This window comes from Dromiciops gliroides, chromosome 2 (genome assembly GCF_019393635.1).
Source record: "Dromiciops gliroides isolate mDroGli1 chromosome 2, mDroGli1.pri, whole genome shotgun sequence".
Lineage (NCBI taxonomy): Eukaryota > Metazoa > Chordata > Mammalia > Microbiotheria > Microbiotheriidae > Dromiciops > Dromiciops gliroides.
The window spans coordinates 360,902,981-360,928,140 of NC_057862.1; the positions used below are offsets into that span (position 1 = coordinate 360,902,981).

At 39.7% G+C, this 25,160-nt stretch overlaps 1 protein-coding gene across 1 annotated transcript in view; it reads right to left on the reverse strand.

The window, feature by feature from the left end:
• Window positions 1–25,160, reverse strand: part of LOC122738887 (ubiquinol-cytochrome-c reductase complex assembly factor 1) — a 122,985-nt gene that overhangs the window by 55,599 nt on the left and 42,226 nt on the right. Inside the window, 4 exon segments of the mRNA XM_043980773.1 lie at window positions 7,145–7,253; window positions 7,399–7,402; window positions 23,653–23,689; window positions 23,691–23,707. Coding sequence (XP_043836708.1) covers window positions 7,145–7,253; window positions 7,399–7,402; window positions 23,653–23,689; window positions 23,691–23,707 — 167 coding nt within the window.

The window sequence follows — 25,160 nt, forward strand, 5'->3', positions numbered from 1 at the left end:
ACATTGAGAAATAATGGATGAATTTCATCACTTTGGGAAATTTCTAGGGTGGTATTGCCCTTTACCAAAAAAGTAGATAAATTCTGGGGAATTCCTTAACACACATAGAGTTTAAGGGACTTTCATGCATATGGTCACATAGCTAGTAAGTTTCTGAGGCAGAATTTGAACCCAGGTCCTCCTCTAAGCCCAATACTTCATTAACTAAACCTTGCTGCCCCTTAACAATAAAACTTAAAGTGAAATGAAAAGGTTGTATAAAATTATCTCTAAGGGGCAGCTAGATGGCACAGTGGATAAAGCACCGGCCCTGGATTCAGGAAGACCTGAGTTCAAATCTGGCTTCAGACACTTGACACTGACTAGCTGTGTGACCCTGGGGAAGTCACTTAACCCTCATTGCCCTGCCCCCCCAAAAGATCTCTAAGGTTCTTTCAGCTTTAAAATCTATGGTTATTAATGTATAATAATAATGATTAAACTAGTATTTAAATAGCATTTTACAAATATCTCATTTTATCTTTACAACAACCCTATGAGACAGGTATTACTATCCCCATTGTATAGATAAAGAAATTGAGACAAACAGGCTAAGTGACTTCCTCAGGCGTCCACTGGGCTATATTTCAGGCTATGATCTGAACTCTTCTTAACTCAAGGTCTAGCAATCTCTCCACTGCCACCTCTAGCTGTCTAAATGGGTATAGACGGTACCTAGTGAATCCATTAAGAAGGCTAGTAGGGCTTAAGGAGACAAAAACAGAAGACACACAGAGATAGGCAAGTGTTAGGCACAAAATTCATTGAGGTATCTAGAGTCTTAAAATGTGAGCACATGAATTGCTGGGTTTTTTTAATAGAATAAAAGGACCACTTAAAGAGACAGGTGGGATGTAGGTTAGGGGATATAATTGGAAAACTTTAAAAAATCAAATAAAAGGAAATATAGTTTTTGTTTTTAGGAAATCAAGTTTTTAAATGTAATATTTATAGAACAAATCGTTGCTAAACTAAGTTGAACTAAGGAGCATGATTGGGAATTTCATGTCTCACCTAGTTTTAAGTAAGAAAAAGCCTGCAGTTCCCCTTTAATCGAATGCTCTGCCCAGGGAAGGGTGATGAGAGCACTGGGCTCTTTCACCATGGCAGAAACAGTTTGCTATTTACCTAAGCCTCTGAAAATCTGATTTTCCATGCCCAAATCTATACTACATGTATATTTTTACTCTACTGTAATGCCTTGCAACGGCAGAACCAACCCTTGAATAGAGAAACAGGAGCTCTTTCTAGAAATGAATCTTCCCAAAGGGCCCCAGAACCCGTGGTCCTGAGCCTCTGGGGAGAAGAATATCTCTAAAAAAAATCTTCAAAGAAAAAGAAAATGACAAATGCTGGAAGCAATGTGGGAAAATAGGTACACTAACTAATAACATTGTTGTATGGAGTTGTGAACTAGTCCAGCCTTTCTGGAGAACAAATTCATGACTATGCCAAAAAGCTGTTAAATGTGCATAATAACCCTCTGACCCAGCAATACCATTATTAGTCTTTGTCCCAAAGAGATCAGAGGAAAAGGATCCATGTATTCAAAAACATTTACAGCAGCTCTTTCTATGGGGCAAAGACGGAGGGGATACCCATGAAATGGGGAATGACTGAACAAGTTATTGCATATGAATAAGATAGAATACTACTGTACTATGATGAAGGGGATGGTTTCAGAAAAACCTGGGAAGACTTATATGAACTGATGAAAAGTGAAGTGAGTAGAGTCAGGAGAATAATTTACACAATAACTGCAATATTATAAAGATAAGAAAATGTGAAAGACTCAGTAACTCAGCAAAATGACCTACAATTCCAAAGGGCTCATGATGAAAAATGTTATTAATCTTCAGATACAGAACTGATGGATTCGGAATGCAGACTGAAGCTTACTTTTTTTCAGTTTGTTCCTTTTTCTCATTTCCCCTCACCCCCAAACATGGTTAATGCAGAAATTTGTTCTGTATGACTTCATATTTGTAATGGGTTTTGTATTTCTTGCCTTCTCAACAGGTGAGGAACGGGTGAAGGAAGAGAATTTGGAATTGAAAATAAAATTAAATTGAATTTTTAAATAAATGAATAAATAAGTCTTCTACCCCAAGAGCTGAAGCTATATAAAAAAATGCTTTTCTACTGAATTACTATCATATATAGGCTTGTTTATGGTACAATGACTAGAGTCAGGAAGAACTGAGTTTAAATTTACCTACGAGATTTACTAACTCTATGACAAGAGGCAAGTCACTCCAATCTCTCTGCACCTCAGTAAAATGGAGATTAATAATAGCACCTATCTTCAAGTAGTTGTTGTAAGGATTAAAAAAGATAAAATATGTAAAAGTGCTTACAAATCTTTTAAAGCATTTGTCATAATATTATTATTATATGACATTCTTATTCATCGGTTAGAACACTCCCAACTCAGGGATATCAGTCCTTCAAAACGCTAATGAGACCTTTGTTGGGACACCAGCCATACCTTAATAGGACTTCATCTTAGAATAACCCCTTTAGCTGTTACTGTCCTTTTATGGACAATGAAATAAGAAAACTTTTCAAGCAAAAATTTGAAGTCCTAGAAAAAACAAAACATGGGGCTGGGGGGGTGGAGGGGACAGGTGTTGTTCAGGGGAGTAGTAGGGGAAAAAGAAAACCCAGATATAATACCCTTTTAGAGTACTCTTTATTAGTTTAGGACATAAAAATCTTATTCTAACCTATTTTTTCATAAAATTATGCTTGATATATCTAACTAGAGATGTGAAGGCTGGGGGGGGAGACAAAAAATTTTGGGGGGGGGGGAATGATTAGATTTTTCTCCTCTAAGTTTTCCAGTTGTCTTACCATGTTTTACTTCTGCCTGCTAAAAGACACTTAACAGCTCAGTGTTAGGACTAAAGGGCAGGAGAATGTACCTTAAAGACAGGCTCATTCTTATTTGTGGGGCTCACCTAGAAAGAAATCCCTTGGAAGTCCTAGGGAGACCCCAGGGATGCTCAGGACCATTGACAGGGAAGAAAATGGCTGCAATTTCTCTTAGTCCCTAGGCTCTACAATTGGAAAGCTTAAACATGTTCATTGTAAGTTGCAAGGTGGGGATGTCTGGCAAGACAGAGCAGAGCATAGGGGAAGTCATTTAGCCAGTCTAATGTTACTATTAACACTTTGAGCCACTGCCCTGAGCTAATTTTTATGTTTGTTTTTAAAGTTAGGTTGAAATGTCACAAATGGAAAATTGGAGTAAAGAGTACCAGTTTACCACAGGATTGGCCACACCTGGCCACAAGCACCCACCAAAAGAAACTGACTTCATTAACACAAGAGGCAGCAAGTGAAATGTACATCTGAAATCAGCCTGCACATGGAGAAAGTGCTGAGGCCAAAGGCGCTGTCTGTTTTTACAGCTGTGTCAAGTCTTAGTTCTCAACTCTTACCAACACTCAGGAGTGGGGCAAAGAGCCCGAGGAAAAAGGTCTCCAACCTCTTCAGCTGCAATGTGGCTCACAAAGGATTTTAAGAACCAGTTAATGAAATAAAACAAGACCAGATGAGGTGATATGATGAACTTCATTTCTGCAGCTAATTTATATGTTTGAATCTCAAATGAGGTTTCAAAAAAACCTCAGAACCATTCCAGATAAAATGTCAAAGCTAATTCTGTCAGCCACAAGACAGCATTTGATTTCTGGCCCAGCTGCATGAGCATGCCTCACTTTACATGAAAGCTGGTATAATATAAATTTTTGTAAACTGGAGAATATTTTCCCATTGGCTTATACTGTAATCCTACTAAGTAGTTAGTGATTTCTAAACCAACACTTAAATGCATATGCTCTCTATTTAAAAGACATTTCTGGCAATTCAATTCAACAAACATTTCTAAGTGCAAAGATCTGTAAGAGGTGCTAAGGATATAAGAATGGAAAACAAGAGACCTGGCCTAGAAGCAGCTTATAATCTACTGGAGGAAACAACATGCACACAGATAAGTATAGTACAAAGTAGAGGGTAATGGGGAGGCAAAGAAGGAGACCAGGGAAAGTGCTCAAGGAAAATTTCAGGAAGGAACAAGCAAGATTTCCAGAAAGGATAACAATCCAGACCCAACTGCTTAAATTTTAAAATTCGAATCTTCCTATGTAATCATAAAGTCCTGTTGTGAGACTTGAGAGAACTGGGTTCAAGAGCTAACCCTGCCACTAACCTACTCTGTAATCCTGAGCAAATTTTCCCCCCTCTGAACCTCAGATTCTTCTATAAAATAAGGGGTTTGGACTAGATCAAGGGTTCATAACCTGGAATCTTCAGGAAGGCAGTTGGAGGCACAATGGATAGAAATCTGGGCTTGGAGTCAGGAAGACGTGAGTTCAAATCCAGATCCAGACAGTTGGTAGATGTATAATTCTGGGCAAGTCACTTAACCTCTGTGTGCCTGTTTCCTCATCTGTAAAATGAGGATAATATCATCTACTTCCCAGAACTGTTATGAGGATAATATAATATTTATAAGGTGCTCTGTAAACCTTAAAGAACTATATAAATACCAGTTGTCATAATCATCATGATGAAATTAAGCATTTCCTTCAATTATTTAAAACATTGTGGAAAGGGATACATATGCTTCATTAGAATGGGGGGGGTGGCGGCTAGGTGGTGGCCAGGTGGCGCAGTGGATAGAGCACTGGCCCTGGATTCAGGAGTACCTGAGTTCAAATCCAGCCTCACAAACTTGGCATTTACTAGCTGTGTGAGCCTGGGCAAGTCACTTAACCCCAACTGCCTCACAAAAAAACCAACAAAAACAAAGAATACTGTGGGGGGCAGCTAGGTGGTGCAGTGGATAAAGCACTGGCCTTGAATTCAGGACCTGAGTTCAAATCTGGCCTCAGACACTTAACACTTATTAGCTGTGTGACCCTGGGCAAGTCACTTAACCCTCACTGCCCCGCAAAAAAGAAAAAACAAACAATAATCCAGCCAAGGTGATAAGAGGCTGCACTAGAGTGGTGTCAGTGTCATAGGAGAAAAGGGGGTGTCCTGAGAGATGTGAAGATAAAATCAACAGGCCTTTGCAACAGTTTGAATGGGGGGTGGGGGAGTGGAGGGGGAAAGACAATGATGAATCCAGGATGACTTCTAGGTTACAAGCCTAAGGGACTGGGAGGATGGTGTTGTCCTTGAATAGGGAGGGTAAGAAGCAGGAAAGGTTTTAGGAGTAAAGATGAGTTGTTTTAGACATGTTTAGCTTAAGACGTCTTCTAGACATCCGGTTTGGGATGTCTGAAAGGCAGATGGAGATGAGAGATTGGAGATCAACAAAGAGGCTGAGGCAGGAAAGGCTGATTTGAGAATCATCACCACAAAGATGGTAATTAAACCCATAGGAGCTGACATCCCCAAGTGAAGAAATACTGAGGGAGAAGAGAAGTGGGGCCAGGACAGAACCCTTAGGGACATCTACAGTTAGAAGGCATGATCTGGAGGAGAATCCAACGGAGAAGTGGTCAGATAGGCAGGAGTAAAACCAGGAAAGGGTGGTGTCCTGAAAACCTGGAGAGAAGAGAGTCAAGGAGGAGAGAGTGATCAACAGTGTCAAAGGCTGCAGAGAGCTGAAGGAGAATGAGGACTGAGAAGAGGCCACTGGATTTGGCAACTTATATATATATGGTAATTTTGGCAAGACCAGTTTTGGTTGGAATGATGAGGTCAGAGAAGCCAGACTGTAAGAGGTAAAGAAGGGAGTAAGAGAAGAGAAAGTAAAGGCACCTACTGTAGACGGCTTTTTTGAAGAATTTAACTACAAAGGGCAAAAGAGATAGAGGATGATAGTAAGCAGAGAAGCAAGGATCAGGTGAGGGTTTTTTCAGCATGGGAAAACATGGTGGGGTTTTTTTGTTGGCAGTAGGAAATGAGCCAGTAGAAAGGGGGGTGGCAGAAAATAAGTAAAAGAGTGGGGATGACAGAGGAGGCAATGTGTTGGAGGAAAAGGGATGGAGTTGGCCTCGGTAAGGAGTACAGCCACTGCATCACGTGAGTCAGGAGTGAAGGAGAGAGTGACAGAAGGCACCTGCAACGAGGAAGAGAACAGGATATTCATGGCAACTGGGCTCAATTTTAACCATAAAATATGAAAAAACTGCTGAGTTCTGCTCTGGATTGCTGGGACAGCTCACACAATCGGAGCAGTAGTTCACATTTCTGTAACGGTGTCCATTTTTATCTCCCTCAATAAGGAGATCATCAGCCAAGACAGGAGAGAAAGAAATATAAGCAAGCAGTTCCAAAAAGGAAAAAGGGCCTGAGCAGAAGGAGCTGTGTTCTCTTTAGAAAGAACCGAAGCACCAAAGGTACAGCAGGGCTTCAGGCCTAGGCAAGCACCCAGAACACAACAAAGAGTTCACTCATGAAGCACCTGGTATCAACAATTCCCCCAAATACAAGGGAGCCTGAGCCGACGTCCTTGCCCAAGCTCTGTCTATATATAACAGTGCCACACAAAGCACGTTTCTCACAACAGATGTGTGAGGTAGACTAAGGCAGAACAAGAATTACTGGCCTCCTTTTACATCTGAGGAAACTGAGACCCGGAGAGGTGAGGTATTAGTCACAACACTAGCAATGGGCAGAATCTGGACCACAACCCAGGAAAGTCCGGAGATCTCTATACCGCATCACGGGGCCGTATGGATTAGTAGAGGAAGCTCAGACTTGTGTCGTGTGCTGTACAACCACCATCAAGTCTGCACATTCTCTCTATCTTGTCGGCCACAGTGGTCAGTGCTCTATGGTTACCCCCTTCTCAGAGTGCGCTGGAAGAGCTTTGGTGCCAGCAGTGCTCTGTCCTGTGGCCCAAAGGTACTTCCCTAATCTCTAGAGATGTGATTAAGACTAGCCATTCTTAGCTATCCAATACACAGTGTGCACAGTAATCCCCATGAGCTAGTGCCAGTCTCTAGGTCAGAGATAAATCTTTTAGGCAGCAATTCAAAAACAGAGGGAAAAGAGAGCTGTCCTAAGCAGCTGGTGCTTCTGACCTAAGAAAGTCAAACCATCAACTGGGAGGTTGAGGAAAAAGAATCTGACTAGGCCCACTTACCCCCAAGACTCTGCCACGCTGCTCAACGTCCTCCCACATAAAATGAACTATGATGCGACACATGTAGCTCCCTGAACGACCTTCCTGCTTCATCCGGACAAGACACATCCTGGGAAAGAAGGCACACAGTCATAGGCTGCTTTCAGTCTTTTCTCTTTATACTTCCCCACAGTACCCGCCCCCCACCCCATGCTCCATCCATGCCTTTGTTCTCCAGCCTCACTTGCTGGGATCCTAAGTTTCAACTCAGGCACCATACTCTCCACAGATTTTCCTGGTCCTCCTAGCAGGTAGGAACTGCCTTCCTGAAAACTATCTTGTACTCATTTGGTAGCTATTCAGCATATCTTCATATGTGTCCATGTTGTCTCACTAACAATTAGAATATAAACTCCTTGGGTTTCCCTTTTATTTCTATCACCAGAGCTTACTACCTACAGATCCTGGCACACAGTAAGTGGTGAATAAATGTTGATTCTTGGTTAGTCTGTTCATCCATCGATCTATTCAACAAGTATTCGTTAAGCACCTACCTACTATGTAGGTAAAGAAGCATGCTAAATTCTGTGGAAAATATAAAATTCATGTATATCAAGGGAAACAATAAGAAAAGCATAGAAATAATAAAAAAGTATAGTAGGAGAATAGCATGTCCATCCTTCAAAATATATTAGAAAGAAGCAATCAAAAAAAACACTCAGGATTATTTAAAAAGTGGGAAAGTAGATCAGTGGCACAAGCTAGACAAGGGAGAATAAGAAGTAATGAATGACAAGTCACTTAACCCCAACTGCCTCACAAAAAAAAAAAAAAAGAAGTAATGAATGAAATCCCTGTGTCCAATAAAACTAAAAACATAAATTACCTAGGAAAAACTATTTTATTAGAACTCCTGGGAAAACTGGCAGGCAGTATGACAAAAATTATTATTATTGTTTGTCCTTCATTCCAAAAGAGGACTATGACATTGGGATGATGTCATGACTTGAAGTGAATTGGATTTAAGTGAAGCAGGGCTGTGCAAGGTCACCAACCTCACTCTCCTCCAGAGCCATCTGGGTCCAGTGGCAAGATATATACCAGGATGACTGGAGATGGCCCTGGATGTTTTTTAAGGCAATTGTGATTAAGTGACTTGCCCAGAGTCAGACAGCTAGTGTCTGGGATGAGATTTGAACTCAGGTCCTTTCAACTTCAGAGCCAGTGCTCTGCCCACTGCACCACCTAGCTGCCCCATGGCAAGAATTAGGCTTAGACCAATCACATTCCATAATAAATTCAAAATGGATACATGCCCTGAATATTAAAGATTATACTATAAATCAGAAGAAAAGCAAATCATATACCTTTTACAACTATGGGTAGGAAATGCATTCTTTATTTTTTAAAAATAAGTTTTAATTGGGGCAGCTAGGTGGCACAGTAGATAGAGCACCGGCCCTGGATTCAGGAGTACCTGGGTTCAAATCCGACCTCAGACACTTAACACTTAATAGCTGTGTGACCGTGGGCAAGTCACTTAACCCCAACTGCCTCACCAAAAAAATAAAAAATTTAAAATAAAAAAAAAGAAAGTTTTAATTGATATCTTCTGTTTTTTACATCATCATAGCTTTCCCCAGTATCTCTCCTCCTCCTGGAAAGCCATCACATATAACAAATAGTATTTCTAAGGACACCAAAAAAAAAAAAAATCAGCACCACAAATCAATACATTTAAAAAGTCCAAAAAATATGTACAGTGTGCAATAGCTATGGATGTTCAAGTTGGATTTATACTGGAGATCCAAACCCTTGCATGTACTGTTACAAAGTAAAGTGAGCAGATCATAAAAATAATATGTGCAATAACTTACAACAATGAATATGGCAAGATCAACATAAAACATTTTAAAACAAGTACTGCAAAATTATAAAGAATAACCTTGGCCCCAAAGAAGAGAGATGAAAAGCTACCCCAAACCAACACTTTGATGAGTAGGGGAGATCCATGGGTATGGAACATTGCATTTAATTTCAAAATTTTTGAGGGTTTTTTTTTAATATAGTGAACAGTTTTTGCTACCCCCCCCTTACTCTTTTTCTTTCTTTACTTTTCTGCTTTTTGAGTTTTTTTGTGGAGCAATGAGGGTTAAGTGACTTGCCCAGGGTCACACAGCCAGTAAGTGTTAAGTGTTTGAGGTCAAATTTGAACTCAGGTCCTCCTGAATTCAGGGCCAATGCTTTATCCATTGCGCCACCTAGCTGTCTCCTACTCTTTCTTAAATTTTTTTTTCTTATAAGCAATGGCTCTCAAGAACATGGGGAGAGGCATATAAGAGGAAATGTTGATGAAATAAAAACAAAATATATCAACAATAATAACAAATATTATTTATTATTAAAATAAATAGTACTTAATATCAATAATAAACCTTTCAAAGTAAATGATAATTTGATTGGCATAGTATTTAAACTCTAAATGAACATTTTTATTGTATTAACACAGCAGAGCCCTAAGCCTGAATGTTCCATTCATCTATTTAAGTTGTTCTTTAAGGAGCACTTTGTAACTGAATCTGTACCTCTTTCGTGTGTTTTGGCAGGTTGATTTCCAAATATTTTATGCATTTTGTAGCTATTTGGAACAGGATTTCCCTTTCTATCATTTCATCTTGCATTCTTTTATTATTGTTACTATTATTGATTTTTGAGAGTTTATCTTGTAGCTTATAACTCTGCTAAAACCTTGGTCTCAGTACCCTTCCTTACTTTTCTTTTTCAGGGCAATGACGGTTAAATGACTTGCCCAGTGTCACACAGCTAGTAAGTGTCAAATGTCTGAGGCCAAATTTGAACTCAGGTCCTCCTGAATGCAGGGCTGGTGCTTTATCCACTGTGCCACCTAGCTGCCCCCTTTCCTTACTTCTTAAGATTTTCTTTTTCTTTTTTTAATTTGTTTTAATCAGCTAAGATCTGTCTTCTCACTCTCCAACCCAACCCTAATTGGGATAAGAATAACAAAACCCATAACAAAAATGTATATAGTTCATCAAAACTAATTTCCACATTAGCTTTGTCCCCACCCCCCCCACCCCCAAAAAAACCCTCCACCTCTCGTTCTGATTTCTTCACCTCTCTATCAGATGGCAGGTAGCATGTTTCCTCCTTAGTCTCTGGAATCTTAGTTGGTTATTAAGATGGCGAGAGTGCAGCACAATAGTATTCTACCACTTTTAGATGCCATAACTTGTCCATTTCCCAATTTATGGATACCACCTCAGATTCCCATTCATTCCCACCTCAAAAAAGAGCTATAAATATTTTTTTACATCCTTAGAGTTTGTTTTGCTTAGGACTAATCCCTTCAAGCATTGGGCCTGGAAGACCTGAGTTTAAATCAGGCCTCAAATACTTACTGGCTGTGTGACCCTGGGCAAGTCCCTTTAACCTCTGTTTGCCTTAATCCATGAGAGAAGGAAATGGCAAACCATTCATCTTTGCCAAGAAAATCCCATGAACATTAATGGTCCACAGGATCACAAAAAGTCAGACACAACTAAACAACAACCATCTCTCCCTTAACCTATTCTTCTAATTTCATCTTCTCCCTTTTCCCTCCTATTTCCTTGTTGAGTGAAATGTATTTCCATACTGAAGTGTGTGTGTGTGTGTGTGTGTGTGTGTGTGTGTGTGTGTGTGTGTTCTTCCTTCCTTTGGCTCATTCAGATGAAAGGGAGAAAAATGTCACCTGCTCCCTCCAACCCATTTCCTCCTTTGTCTACCTGTATATCCTAATTATGAGATAATTTCCCCTTCCTTTCCCTTTTCTCTTATGTAATGTATTCCTTTCTTTTTATTCTGTTCTTAAAATCATAAAGAATATTTTTAAAAAAACATTCCCAGGCCTAATTAGACTCCCTCTGTGAACCCTGATGATGACAGGAATTTCTAGGGGACACATGTGTGATCTTCCCATATTATAATGTAAGCAGTTTAACCTTATTTTGTCATTTACCATTGTTTAATCATGTTAAGCTTTTTATGTTTCTCAACTCCTGTGCTTAAAACTTCAAAGTTTCTATGCAGCTCTGATCTTTTCATCAGGAATGGTTGGAAATCATTTATTTCATTAAAGATCCATTTTTTCCTGGGTAGCATTATATTCAAGTTTTGCTGGACAAAATATTCTTGTCAGTAAGCCTGTTCTCTTTCTGAACCATCATTTTCCAAGTTCTCTGCTCCTTTATAATGGTGACCTTTTTCTTTGACCTCTTAGAAGCTCTGAATTTTGGCCATAATATTCTTGGGAATTCTCATTTTGAGGTGTCCTTCAGGAGGTGACCATTAGATTATTTTTATTTCCATTTTGACCTCTCGTTCTAAGAGATCTGGACAGTTTTAAGACTTCTTGAAATATGATGTCTATACTCTTTTTTGGTTGCGCCTTTCAGATAGTGAAATGATTTTTTTGGGGGGGGAGGAGGGGGAGAGGCAATTGGGGTTAAGTGACTTGCCCAGGGTCACACAGCTAGTAAGTGTTAAGTATCTGAGGCTGAATTTGAACTCAGGTCCTCCTGACTCCAGGGCTGGTGCTCTATCCACTGCACCACCTAGCTGCCCCGAGTGAAATGATTCTTAATATTTTTTCTCCCTGAAAGAATGATGGAGTCTGAATACAGATCAAAGCATACTATTTTCACTGGGTTTTTTTTCATGTTTTTTTTTCCTTTTGTTCTGTTTCTTCTTTCACAACATGACTAACATGGAAATGTTTTACATGACTGCACATATATAACCTATATCCAATTGCTTATTGTCTTAGTGAGGGGGAGAGAAGAGAAGGAGAAAATTTGAAACTCAAAATTTTATTTAAAAAAAAATAATGTTTATGATTGTATAACCTATATCTGATTGTTTGCTGTCTTAGGGTAGGGAGAGGCAAGGAAAGAAGGCAGAAAAAATTTGGAACTCAAAATCTTACAAAAATGAATGCTAAAAACAATCTTTACATGTAATTGAAAAATAAAATAAAATGCTACCAAGAAAAAAAAAGAAAGTAAATTATTTTTTAAAAAAAGAATGTTTTCCACGTCAGTTCTTTTTACTGTAAGATACGCTTATATTTTCTTCAATTTTTTTGGCCTTCCGATTGTTTCAATATTTCTTGTTGCCTCATGAAATCATTTTCTTCTATTTGGTCCATTCTAATTTTCAGGGAGTTTCTTGCTTTGTTTGTGCCTTTTATGCCCAACTGTTAATTCCCTAATTCTTTGTTCCATTATTCTTATTTATTTTCCAGTTTTTCCTCAAGTGTTCTCATTCCATTTAAAAAATAAAAATGGGGTCAGCTAGGTGGTGCAGTGGATAGAGCACTGGCCCTAGAGTCAGGAAGACCTGAGTTCAAATCCGGCCTCAGACACTTAACACTTACTAGCTGTGTGACCCTGGGCAAGTCACTTAACCCCAATTGCCTCACCAAAAAAAAAAAAATTAATAAATAAAATAAACATTTAATTCTTGCTTCATTTCTTCCAAGAATTCTAGTTGACTTTGTATCCAAGCTGTGTTTTTCTCTAAAGTTTTGCTTTTGTTTTTGAGTCATTTTCTTTTACATTTGTCTTGGGTGTCCCAGTCACCATAATAGCTCATTATGGTAGAGCTCTTTTTTTGTTTTGTCCATTCTTCCAGCCTATTTCTTGACTTTAGACCTGGTGTTATTAGGAAAAGGTTTTGCCACATTTCTGGAGATAAGGTATGGGCTAGTCCTGTTGCTGTTTTCTTGAGGTATTGAGTGTTGTGTTATTACAAGATCTGAGGGACAGGGTAGGGACTTGAAAGCTTTCACTGCTATCAAAATTATATGATTCAGAGCAAAATCTATTTGCTACCTCCCTGGTCTGAGCTCTACAAGTTCCTGATCTCGGTTTGGGTCTGTGCAAAAATAGTTTACTATTGGACTCTGCCCCTATCAGCCAGTTGGAAGGTCTGTTAGTTCAAAAGGGCAAAACTGTAGGAACCCCTCTGGTCTAGGATCCCTGCCTTGGTTAATCCTTTGTAGGCTGGCCGACATGCTAGAAGTGAGAGCCTGCTCTATGTCTGGAGCCTGAGCCCCACCACTGCTGCCACTGGCTTCTGAACTTTCTTCTTTCTCCATACACATCCCCAGACCTACCTACCTGGAGAAACTACCTCCTATATGCAGGTCTCCTTCCCACTCTACCTTTGATCTGTGACCTGGGACAGGACTGTGGGTAGCAAAGCTGCCATTTTACACCTGTTCCCATTACAATGCCCTAGTATGGGTCTGGCACCAACTCTTGCCCTGGTGTACAGCCTCTCTCTGGGTAAATGTCCTGTGTTACATTCAATCTCATCCTACATGTCCAAACCTCCTAGTCTATCTCTCTATGCCAACCTGGACCAGACAAAAGACTCACTGTGCCTTTTTCTGGATTTCCCCAACAGGATTCAGTCTGGCACATTTTCTAAGTCTATGTGGAGGAGTCGATAGACTGGAACTCCTGACATTGCTTCCTATCTTGGCTCTGCTCCTACAACCAACATGGTTCCTTAGGATTTTCAAAGTAAACCATCATATCATCAGTAATTAGGGACAGTTTTATTTCCTCTTCACCCATCTTTGTGTCTTTAATTTCTTTCATCTTACTGCTATTGCTAGCACTGCAGAACTGTATCAAATAAAAGTGAGGAGAATAGGTATCCTTGCTTTATTTCTGTATTTATCAAGAAAGCCTCTAATTTGTTGGCACTGTATAGGATATTTACTTTTGGTTGGAGACAGATTTTTTTATGACATTTTGAAAAAGGACTCTCTATACATATACTTAGCATAAATGAGTGTTATTAATTTGCCAAAGAGCTTTTCTGTATCTATTGAGATAATCATGTGGTTTTGTATGTTTTTATTATGATTGATTATGTTGACTGCTTTAAAGTTACTAGTATACATGGACAGCATGCTATCGCTGTATCCCTGGTATAAATCAAACTGGTCATGAAGACTTCTTATATAAATAAGTATATTCTCTTTGATATGATTTTGCTTGAATTTTTGAATCAATATTTATTAATGATATTGTTCTAAATTCTACTTCTGTACTTATTTTATGCCCTATGCTTTTCTTTTTTTTCTTTTTGGTGAGGCAATTGGGGTTAAATGACTTGCCCAGGGTCACACAGCCAGTAAGTCTTAAGTGTCTGGGGCCGGATTTGAACTCAGGTCCTCCTGACTCCAGGGCCAGTGCTCTATCCACTGCACCATCTAGCTGCCCCTTGCCCTATGCTTTTTTAATGTACTGGTTTTAGGTATCAGGAAAATATTTATCTCACAAAAGGAGTCGAGTAGTATGCTTTCTCAATTTTTGAGAATAACTTATGCATTACTGTTGCCAACTGTTCTTTAAAAGTTTGAAAGGGGCGCAGCTAGGTGGCACAGTGGAGAGAGCACTGGCCCTGGAGTCAGGAGGACCTGAGTTCAAATCCAGCCCCAGACACTTGACACTTAACTAACCGTGTGACCCTGGGAAAGTCACTTAACCCCAATTGCCTCACCCCCCCCAAAAAAAAGTTTGACAGATTTTGTGAATCCATCATAACCAGCAATATTTTTTCTCTGGTAGTTCCTTTATAGCTAATTTTATTTCATTTTCTGAAATTGGATTATTAAAATTCTCTATCTGGTATCCTGTTAATTTTGATATATTACATTTTTAAAGTATTCTTTTATTTCTTTTGTATTCTCAGATTTGGTAGCATATTTCTGGTGTTATTTTATCTTGGGGTTTTTGTGTGTGCTATTTTGGTTTTTTATTTTTTGCTTATTTTTAATCAGATTAACAGGTTTATCAATTATATTTAGTCTTTTCAAAGAACCAGTTTTTAATTTTATTTGTTATTTCTATTTGTTTAGTTTCCAGTTTATTTACTTTCAATCTCATTTTTATAATTCTTCTCTTGTTCTCATTTTAGGTCTGTTTATTTGTTGGGTTTCTAATAACCATAAAAAAAAAAATCAAAAGGGAATACTATAAAATTACAAAAACAAGCACAGCTCCAAAGAAGAGATATGAGAAGATACTCCCTCTGCAGAGAGTGAAAGGTCCATAAGTTTAGTGCACTCACTGTACATGTTGTCATGCGTTTTTAATGTACTGATTAGTTTTGCTGATTTTTTCTCTATTTTCGTCTTTAAAAAATACTATTTGGGGGGCAGCTAGGTGGCGCAGTGGGGAAAGCACCGGCCCTGGATTCAGGAGGACCCAAGTTCAAAGCTGGCCTCAGACACTTAACACTTACTAGCTGCGTGACCCTGGGCAAGTCACTTAACCCCCATTGCCTCTCAAAAACAAAAACAAAAACAAACCAACAAAAAAAAAACCTATTTGTTTTGTGACAGCCCACTGGGAGACAGGGAAAGAATACTGGTGAATAGTTTGGTGGGTTTTTTAAAAAACAAAAACATTAATAAAAGTTTATTTTTTAAAAAGAAAACAAAAATAATTTAAAGATATAAACTCTGTTCTTATGAAGCTTTTATGTGCACTAGAAGTGAGCACAAAGAAATAACTGCAGACCACAATATTATATTGATTACTGACCTTGAATTGTAATCAGGGTCTCATCTTTTCTCTTCTCCATTTAGCAAGTTATTACTACTGACTACAGAACCTGGAACACTCAATGATCTAGCTCTTAAACAAATGGGCAGCATTTCCACATGAGGGAAATCTAAAAGCATACAGAGAATGAGAATATTTCAGGCCTGAGCAAAAACATGGAAGCTGAATGAATAAACCACAGTTTGTTCAGGAAGCAGAGAATAGGCCAGTCCGGCTAAAAATGGAATGTATAAAAGGAAGCAACATGAGCTATGAGTAGAAAGGAACCTTTTCCAATGATACGTGGAATGACAAGCAAAAAATCTGAATTCTACTTGATAGGCAATAATAGAAAGCCACTCAAGAATTATGTAAGGAGAAGACTCAAGCACTCTGGATGTGTGAATAATAAAATGGAAGAGTGAGCACATGTTAAAAGGTTTCAAGCACAGAGATTAACAATGTAAGCGTTTCTGTTCATTCTGCAAACAGTCCATAAGAATAACAGATTTCACAGTTGGCCAGCTAGTCCACATAGGCTCTGGCTGGAAGCACTTGTCAAAATGAAAGAAGGAAGTTGGATGGCTAGCCTTTATCTCTTTTCTCATCCCTTCTTCCTTTTCTTAATCACCCTTTACTGACTCCTCCCAAACCAGGAAGCTTTAAAATGTTCAGTTTAGGGCAGCTAGGTGGCGCAGTAGATAAAGCAACGGTCCTGGATTCACAAGGACCTGAGTTCAAATGCGACCTCAGACACTTGACACTTACTAGCTTTGTGACCCTGGGCAAGTCACTTAACCCTCATTGCCCCACAAAAAAGACAAAAACAAAAACAAAACAAGAAAAAAAAATGTTCGGTTTAGATGCTGCCAGAGCTGGAAGGGATCTTAAAAATAAGTTACTCCCAAATTGAGGCTTAGGAAGGAAAAGGAATTTGTCCATGGTCATACAAAGAATCAGGGGTAGAGCCTGAACTAGAATTCTAGCCTCCTTATGAGAGCTTTAAAGGCAAGGAGGGTGCCGTATACTTCATGATGTGGATGGACGAAATTATCTCTAATGTATCTTCTAGTTCTGACAGTCTATGATGCTATGAAATTTGCTTTTGGATGAGATGGGGACTGGTTATAAAAAGTACTGAATACTCAACTCTAGGAAAATCAAACTGGGTAAAGGGACCAACATTCATTTCTCATATGGTTTTCTGGAGGTTAATCACCCCATTCCTGTTGGCCTTTCACCTGAAAAGACGCTCTATACTCTGATGCATAAGTGCTGTCAGGGGCCAATTCATCAATGGCAATAGTGAGGTAATGGAATTCATTTATTTGAAAGTTTAGTAGTTTGTTAATGCACCTGCCCCTGAAGTTTGAAAGGCACAGCTTTTCTCAGACCATAAACTTTCTAACTTCATGGACATGAGGTGAAATAGTTTCTGTTTCACAGGACAGCGTGTTCCCTGGATTCCATGGATACCATCCCGGCTGATGGTTATCTCAGGGTAATGAAATGGTGGGGGTGAAGTGAAAATCAAGAAATTTAAGACTTTCTGAAATCTTCTCTTGTAGGGAAGATGAGATTGATTATGATTCAAGCCCAATAATCAAAAATCAGAATTCAGTGAGGGCCTCCACATTGCCAGTTTCTGTGAGATCCTTCAGCATACAGCTGAACTACAGCATATGTTATGTTGGCAGCTTGATTCCTTTCTCCCACCTGACTCTCACTCTTTTGATTTCACAGGCCTTTACTTTATGTCCATGATTATGCACTTACCATATTCTAAGCAGTATGATATTTAAATTGGGTGGATGGTAAATCAGAATATAGCCTAATTATCATGAAAAAGTTACAAAAAGTAAACCACCTCCCTCTGTAGAGTTTGGACATGTCCTCAATCTTCTCTCAGAAAGGACAATGTACCTAGGGAGTGGCTTTTATTTACTCAGTCTATTGTGAATCTAGAGCAACCTCTCTTTGAAGTGGACTTATCAAAGAGGGTGGTGGATCTTCTAGTGTCCAGTCTAAAGAAGATATAAAGAAAACTAAACACAAATCAGAAAATTATGAATTTAGAGCTGGAAGGAACCTCAGATATGAGCTGGCGCAACCCTCTCAAAGTCCAGAAACCTCAGGGTTAGTCCTGGGGGTGGAAAGACCTGAATATGAGCACAATCATTCAGGAATCTTAACTGCAAGTCCAGAGATGGCAGTACCTAAAGACAAATGGTAGAGCAGCAAGAGTTCTTGATTGAAATGAGAAGAAGAGATGCAATAGCACCTCCATTTCACACCACTGAAGATTGCTCCCATAGGTAAAGAGGAATATCTGACAGAGATGAAAACCTTACAATGGGTATAATCCTACATGGATCTGGTACTTAAAGAAACCCCTCATTCTACCTAAGGCAAAGAGGAATCAGAGCTCATGGGGGCAACTGAGCCCCAGAAGAATGGGAGGGCATGGACCTAGAGAGGAAAGGTCATAGCAAATAGGGAAAAAATGATCATGGGGAGTGCAAAGGGTAACAACAAATCACAATCAGGGACACAGGAAAACTACCATGCAGCAATACTTCTATTCTCCCTATCACCTGCTGACTTGGTATTTCTAAGAAAAGAAGGGGGGGGGGGAAGACCTACAAAGCAATAACAGAGAAACTGTTTAAAAGATGGGACTCAAAATAAGTACCTCAGAAACTTTAATTCCATGAGGAATGAAGAAACTAAAAAAGGAATGATAAGCATAAGGGCCATGAAAGAAAAGAGAAAGAGGGAAAGAAATCCTTTTTAGAAAATGGAGCAGAAAATAAAAATTAAAACTAATAATAAAAGTGTAGGGGAGAAGGGAGGGAGATTTTACTTGACTAATAAAAAAAAGAGAATATTTAGATAACTATATAAAAAGAAAAAGGAAACTAATAAGCAAACTCCAAATCTCAGAAAATGGGTAACAAATGTGAGGTGGAAGGATTCGAAATGTATGGGGAAGAGAATCTTGAGAATAGGGTGGGCTTTAAAATGATTAAGCTAAAATAATTTAAAAGATAACATACTGTCTTTACATTGGAAGAAGGGGGGAAAATCCTAATTTGGAAAAACAAACCAGTATTAAAAACAAGTGGAGAAACATAAACCTAGCTCTGATAACTTTAAATGTGAATGGACTGGGGCAGCTGGGTGGTACAGTGGATAGAGCACTAGCCCTGGATTCAGGAAGACCTGAGTTCAAATCTCACCTCAGACACTTAACTCTTACTAGCTGTGTGACCCTGGGCAAGTCGCTTAACCCCAATTGCCTCACCCACCCCCCCCCCCAAAAAAAAAAAGGTGAATGGATTAAACATCCAGTAAAACAAAGGAGTGACAGATTGGATTAGAAAACAAAATTCCATAATCTGATGCTTACTAGAAACACACTTAAAATACAAAAACAAGCACTAAAGAAATTTATTTTGATTTGGGGACCCTACCTTTAGGCTGAGATTAGAAAGCCTTAGGCCCTCAGGGTCTTTTCTATGTAGGAGGTGCTGGTGCCCCTCCCCCTCTGCTTCAGCTGAGCCAAAAAGCCCCGTGGGCTATATGAGATGCCAGGTCAGACAGCTGGGGGGAAAAAGCCCCCAGCTCCCTCCACCCTGAGCGCAGAGCTATCCGAGAGATCCTGGACTTGTCCAGGCCGGGCTCTGGCATAGCCTGTGCTGAGGCATGGGATGCTTGAGCATCCCCCCTAGCCGTAGCCCTGACTGGCGGATTAGCTTGGTTCCAGGTGCAGCGGGTGGGAAAGAGACGCAGTGGAAAGAGAAGCACCGAAATGCAGTCAGGTTGTACATTTTATTTCCCTGTATTCTTAATTTTAAATAGTATTTCATAAATAAACTCTTTGATTATTTAGTTAAGAGGCTTGTTAATCTTTTGCTTATCAATTTTGGGAGTGGAGCAGTGTGGTGGAACTTTAGGCCCATGCTAAGTTAATAGCAGTCAGATAGCCAAATAGTCAAAAGTCCCCAGATTAGTCTTCCATAGATTAGTCCCCCCCCAAATTAGCCCTAGTCATCAAAAATATTCCACATTTGAATGTCGACTGCGGCAGGACTTACGGCCCAATTATAATTTTTCTAAACTTATCATTTTTCATATAGTTATAATTTTTCACAAATCCAAATATATAATTTTTTAGACTAGATTAGTTAATAATTAATTTTTTGTACAGCACAGAATAAAAATGAGGGATTAGAACAAAATTTACTATCCATTATGAGAATCCACCTCTTTAAACAGGAAGAGACTATGGATGTGGAACATTATGAATAATATTAGAACAGGGCTGGTTAATTTTGTTGAACTGTTCTTTCTCCTTTTTATGTTCTTTACTGTAAGGTATGGCTCTCTGCATATGGAAGGAGAAAAGAAACTTCTGAAATAAAGGTAATATAAAAATAAAACATTGTTGTTCAGTCGTTTCTCAGTCATATCTGATTCTTCATCTTGGCAAAGATACTGGAATGGTTTACCATTTTCTTCTTCAACTCTTTTTACAGATGAGGAAACTAAGGCTGAGGGTGAAAATGACTTGCCCAGGATCACAGCTAGATATGAACTCAGGAAGATGAGTCTTCCTGATTCCAAGCCCAGAACTTTATGCATTGTTCCACCTAGCTGCTCATGCCCCCCGCCAAAAGGTACCAAGAAAAATTACATTTAAAAAAAAGACGTTAACAATCATAAAGGTGACCATTCAAGTCAGCAGAAACTTATTAACCATATAAGAAAAACTGGCCTCAGAAATTCACATGTTTCTTAGACAAATAAGCAAAAACACATAAAGCTCTTGCCCAAGTGATGGAGGATTAACAATTAGTATCCACTCCTGCTGTCTTGGCTTTTTGGAGGGGGGGGGGCAGGGCAACGAGGGTTAAGTGACTTGCCCAAGGTCACACAGCTAGTACATGTCAAGTGTCTAAGGCCAGATTTGAACTCAGGTCCTCCTGAATGCAGGGCCAGTGCTTTATCCACTGTGCCACCTAGCTGCCCTGTCTTGGCTTTTTAATCAACACTATGACTTCTCAGCTCAATCTTATTCTAACATGATGAAGTAAGTTAGGTTATATCAGAATCTAAAAAGCATATACTTTCCTTTGTCATAACTCCTAAAAACTTGCACATAAACCCAACATTGGCAAGTAGAACTATCTTTCCCTATTCATTTATATTAATATTTCAGAGACTGGTTCCCATGGAAAAAAAAGTCTACTGAAATCCCTCCTTATTCACATCTTATGACAGAGCAAGGTTATGTGAACAATTTGAGAAAAGCTGCTCTATGAGAATCATGTTCAAATTCCAGTTGTAATAGCCCCCAAATGCTCTGTGCAACAGAGAAGGGAGAGAAGAAGGGGAAAGTACACATGGAAGAGGAGTTAATAATAATGACTAAGAGAGAAGAAACCCTTCTAACTGGCTGTTGGAATAACAACACCCACTCCATTTCCACAATATACATGTCCATGTGACAACAAAGAAGTTGCCCATAAGTCCCTCACTGCTGGTGGGCAGAAGTGGGTAGGAGGCAGGCTAAAACCATTTTTCCCTCTATAGAGTTAGAAGGTTTTTCTAGCCATGAATTCCCTCCTTTTTGCCTGAGTTCTTCTGCCTAAATCTGGAAGGAAAGTATTCTTGTTATTCCTAAAGCTGACCTCCTGCCATGCCTTGGCAGCTAGCAGCATCCTGCCCTTCTCTACTTGGCCCCTCTGACAATGCCAGTTGTGTTTTGGCCTTCATTTTCCCCTGCAGTAGTTTCTAAGCTGCTTAGCCCAGATTGGATTTGGAATTCAGTGTAAAGATCGTGGGCACTCAGATAGATTTGTCACTCTGGTTGCTGGGAAGGAATCCTTACCCTGCCATCGGCTGGACTGGCTGCTCTCCTTGGAGGCCAAACAAATCAAGCCTGCATGGCTGCACTCAAGTGCCGGCAGTGTGAGAAATGAATGAGGTTATTTATTTGTTGGCTGGCAAGCTGTCATTTTCCCGGGGCTGTGTACATGGCTATCTCCGCCTGGTTTCCTCTACCCACTTACTCTCCAAGCCTGCTTCTCATTTGGAGAGTACAGGGTCACAGGACCCACAAATACAGACCCACTGGGCGAGGCCCTTCCTGAAACCATCTCATCTGACCACGAGCCTCCTCCAAACACTAATAATTCCTGGCCTGGCTTCGACTTGTCTACTACAGGACAAGCTCCTGGAAGAGAGGTACTAGTACCCTGGGCTATGTGGTTAGTTATGCAATTTCTGTAAAGTGTCATATAGGCCACTGGGCATTATAGACAAGAGGCTCGTTAACACATCAAGTAAAAACAAAAACAAAAACAAAAACCTATGCAAGTGAGTGAGTTGGAGGGGATGAGAGAGAGTAGAGGGGGAAGGGGGTGGATATAACTAGGGCCAACCACATATATCAAGGCCAGGACAACTACGATTTCATAATGAGTGTGAACTCAGTGCTTCATCAACCAGGCTGAGGCAGCTTTAAAGAGCCCTAACAAAAACGTAGGGATGGTCACTTTGACCTGGATGGGATGGAGACTGATTAGGCAGATCCCAGAGTACCCCAAGAGGCAGCTAGTAGTCAGAGCCAAGAGTACTACCTCTTTAGCTTCAGATCAAACACTGTATAGAGATTCAGTTGTTCTCCCAAGGAAACAGACAAATTCCCTTCTCTATAAGACATGAAGTGAGGTTCTAAGAGGGGAAATCACTGGCCCCAGAATACACAACTATCTTATGGCACTTCCAGAACTAGAACCTAGGTCTCTCTCCTGAGACCAAAATTCTTTCCACTGCATCATATTGAGTACCGTGACCTATACCAATAAAGTGGTCTCTCTTCTCACTGATTTTGCTTGGCAACCACCACCCCTACCAGATATTTTTCCCTAAGGCTTGGCTCTTCAAGTGGTACTGCCACCTGACTAAACACCAAAGTCATATTTCTAAGCACTAATGCCTAGGGGTTTGCTCCATAGCCTTTAACCAAAAGCTATCAGCTGCATAATCTTCACCAATTTTAGGGGCTCCAGAAGTGAAGAGGGTAAGATTCATTTCAGGAACTATCAAAACCAAGAAACCTTTCAACAGAGTACGAGTCAGTCCTATGAGCCTGTCTCAGACAAGGAGCCTTTTACAAGGCAGCAGTTCCACAAGCTCCTCAGATGCTCCCTTTGGTTAGAGCAGTAAACTTAATTCTGCAGAATTTGGCTTCCCCCAATCTGGCAGTTTGATAAATACACTACCCACCCCCACCTTCAGAGTCTCTCCTATATCCTTCTGACCTTTAACAGCAAGTAACGTTAGATGAAAAATTGATTTTTTTTGGCTACCGATTTCACAAATGAAGAAAAAATATACTGTTTAAGGTGTTAAATATTTTTACATGCAACAAACCTGGCAAAAACCTGGCCTCTGTGCACACTGTAGAGCTCCAGGCATAATGTCAGCGCTATAATTCTTATAGGTTTCTGATGATCAGCAATGAAAATTACCACAAATTTCACAATTTTAAACCACTTTTACGTAAATGAGGTCTTTCCTAAAACAGCTGCGGAGGGAACTTTCCGCCGAGGCCTCAGCAGGGCTCTCAAAAGACCCTGATAATTGTGCTCCTGGGGCACTAGTTCTTTGAGAAAATCCTACAAACTAGAGTTTCTCTCCAAGTCTATGATTTTGACCTTTAATAAAAAAAAATTTGCTAATAGCAAGCCAGTTAAGAAAATGAATGCGAACAGTTTTTTCAGCCATGAACAAAACGTCATTTTATATGCTCAGTCCTGCTACGGTCTATACCCTTGCAAGTCAGCAGGATTGAAAAAAACCCCATGTGGTCAACTTATTTCAAAGGCTCACTTACCAGACATGAAAGCAGAGTATAGAAGAACCAAGAGTTGAATGTTATCAGGCATCTGGCACCCTATAAGACAACAGCAAAATATTTCTTAAATGAAGGTACTTTGAAAGCAAAGTGTGAAATAGCATTTACTGCATTTTAATTGCTAGTAGGAAGCTGATCAATTCATTAATTCATTTGTTCAACTACCATTTATTTATTGTTTATTATGTTCAAAACTGCACACTAAGCATAGGAAAATATGCAAAGATGACAGCTTTTAGTAGACAATGTTCTCTAATGATTCCATATAACAAAGGTCCCCTTGAGACCCCAAAAGCAATTTTAAAAGCATGCAAGAAGATTTAGACTTCTCTTTTTTCTTTCTCCCAGCCAATAAAAAGGCTTTTTTATTTCACACCTCCTATTGTCTCAAAGGCAGGAGTTCTTAACCTATGTTCGATGAGATCCTTCTGGCAGTCTGGTGAAGCCTATGGACCATTCCTCAAAATGTTTTTAACTAACTAAAGGAAATGGTAAATATTAATCATATTAGTTAGAGATGAGTGGGGGAAAAAGACTTCATTTTTCTCCTAATTTCATGCAACCTGGCTTTATGGTGACAAGAAGTGCTACAGAGATAAATATGATAACAGCTCTACCCAAATAGCAAGAAGAGCATTCTTTCAAGAAGAAAAGGCCCAGGGGAAAGAAATAGTGCTGAAGGATGTCAGAGCCTGACCAACAAAGGACATGGTATTCAACAGCTAGTGCTGCCACCCTTGGCCCTGTGGCAGCCCAGTGAAAAGAACACTTTTCACCACTCACTGACAAAGCTGGGCAGGGGTTCCAGCTGGTTCCAGGACCCACAAACCAGTTCTGTGCCCAGATTCTCAAATCTTTCAATTTTTTAAGAGGCCAAATCTCAGATCTGCTTGGAACAACCTTTGGCTGAAAGACAATTTAGGGCTCTCCAACTGTTCCTGGCAGATAATCTCCCCTTCCTAAGTGAAGGCAGGCAGAGTTTTATCCTTAAACAAAAGGAAGCAGAATAAAGAGGTTTAATATGATCAAGGCTATGCCTAGCCGCCCTAATTCATGGAAGGCAGGGATGGCATCTCCTGTGTCAGAGTAATTACTTAAACATAATAATACAAACTAAGTGATAACAAAGAGAAGCAATAGTTAAGGGGAAGAGAAAAAAGCAGGTCTTCTGATGGTGGAGAGGAAGTTAAGGGAACTCAAGGCTCACCAAAAGAGATCACCTTGGCTATCATGAGTTACTTTAGGGATGCCTAAAATTGGGCAGAAAGAGAAAACTGGGGAGGGGGAAAAAGAAAGATCAATGACAATGGATGTGTGCATAGCATTATAGGGATCTATGGACCTCAAGAGATTATGTGGGGCAACTCCCTTTCTTCAGACAGTTATAATATAATCATTCCCATTTTACAGATGAGACAAGTGAGACCCAGAGAGAATGGATGATTTGCCCAGGTAGCAGACCTCAGCTATCTGCCTCCCAGTGCAGTCTTCC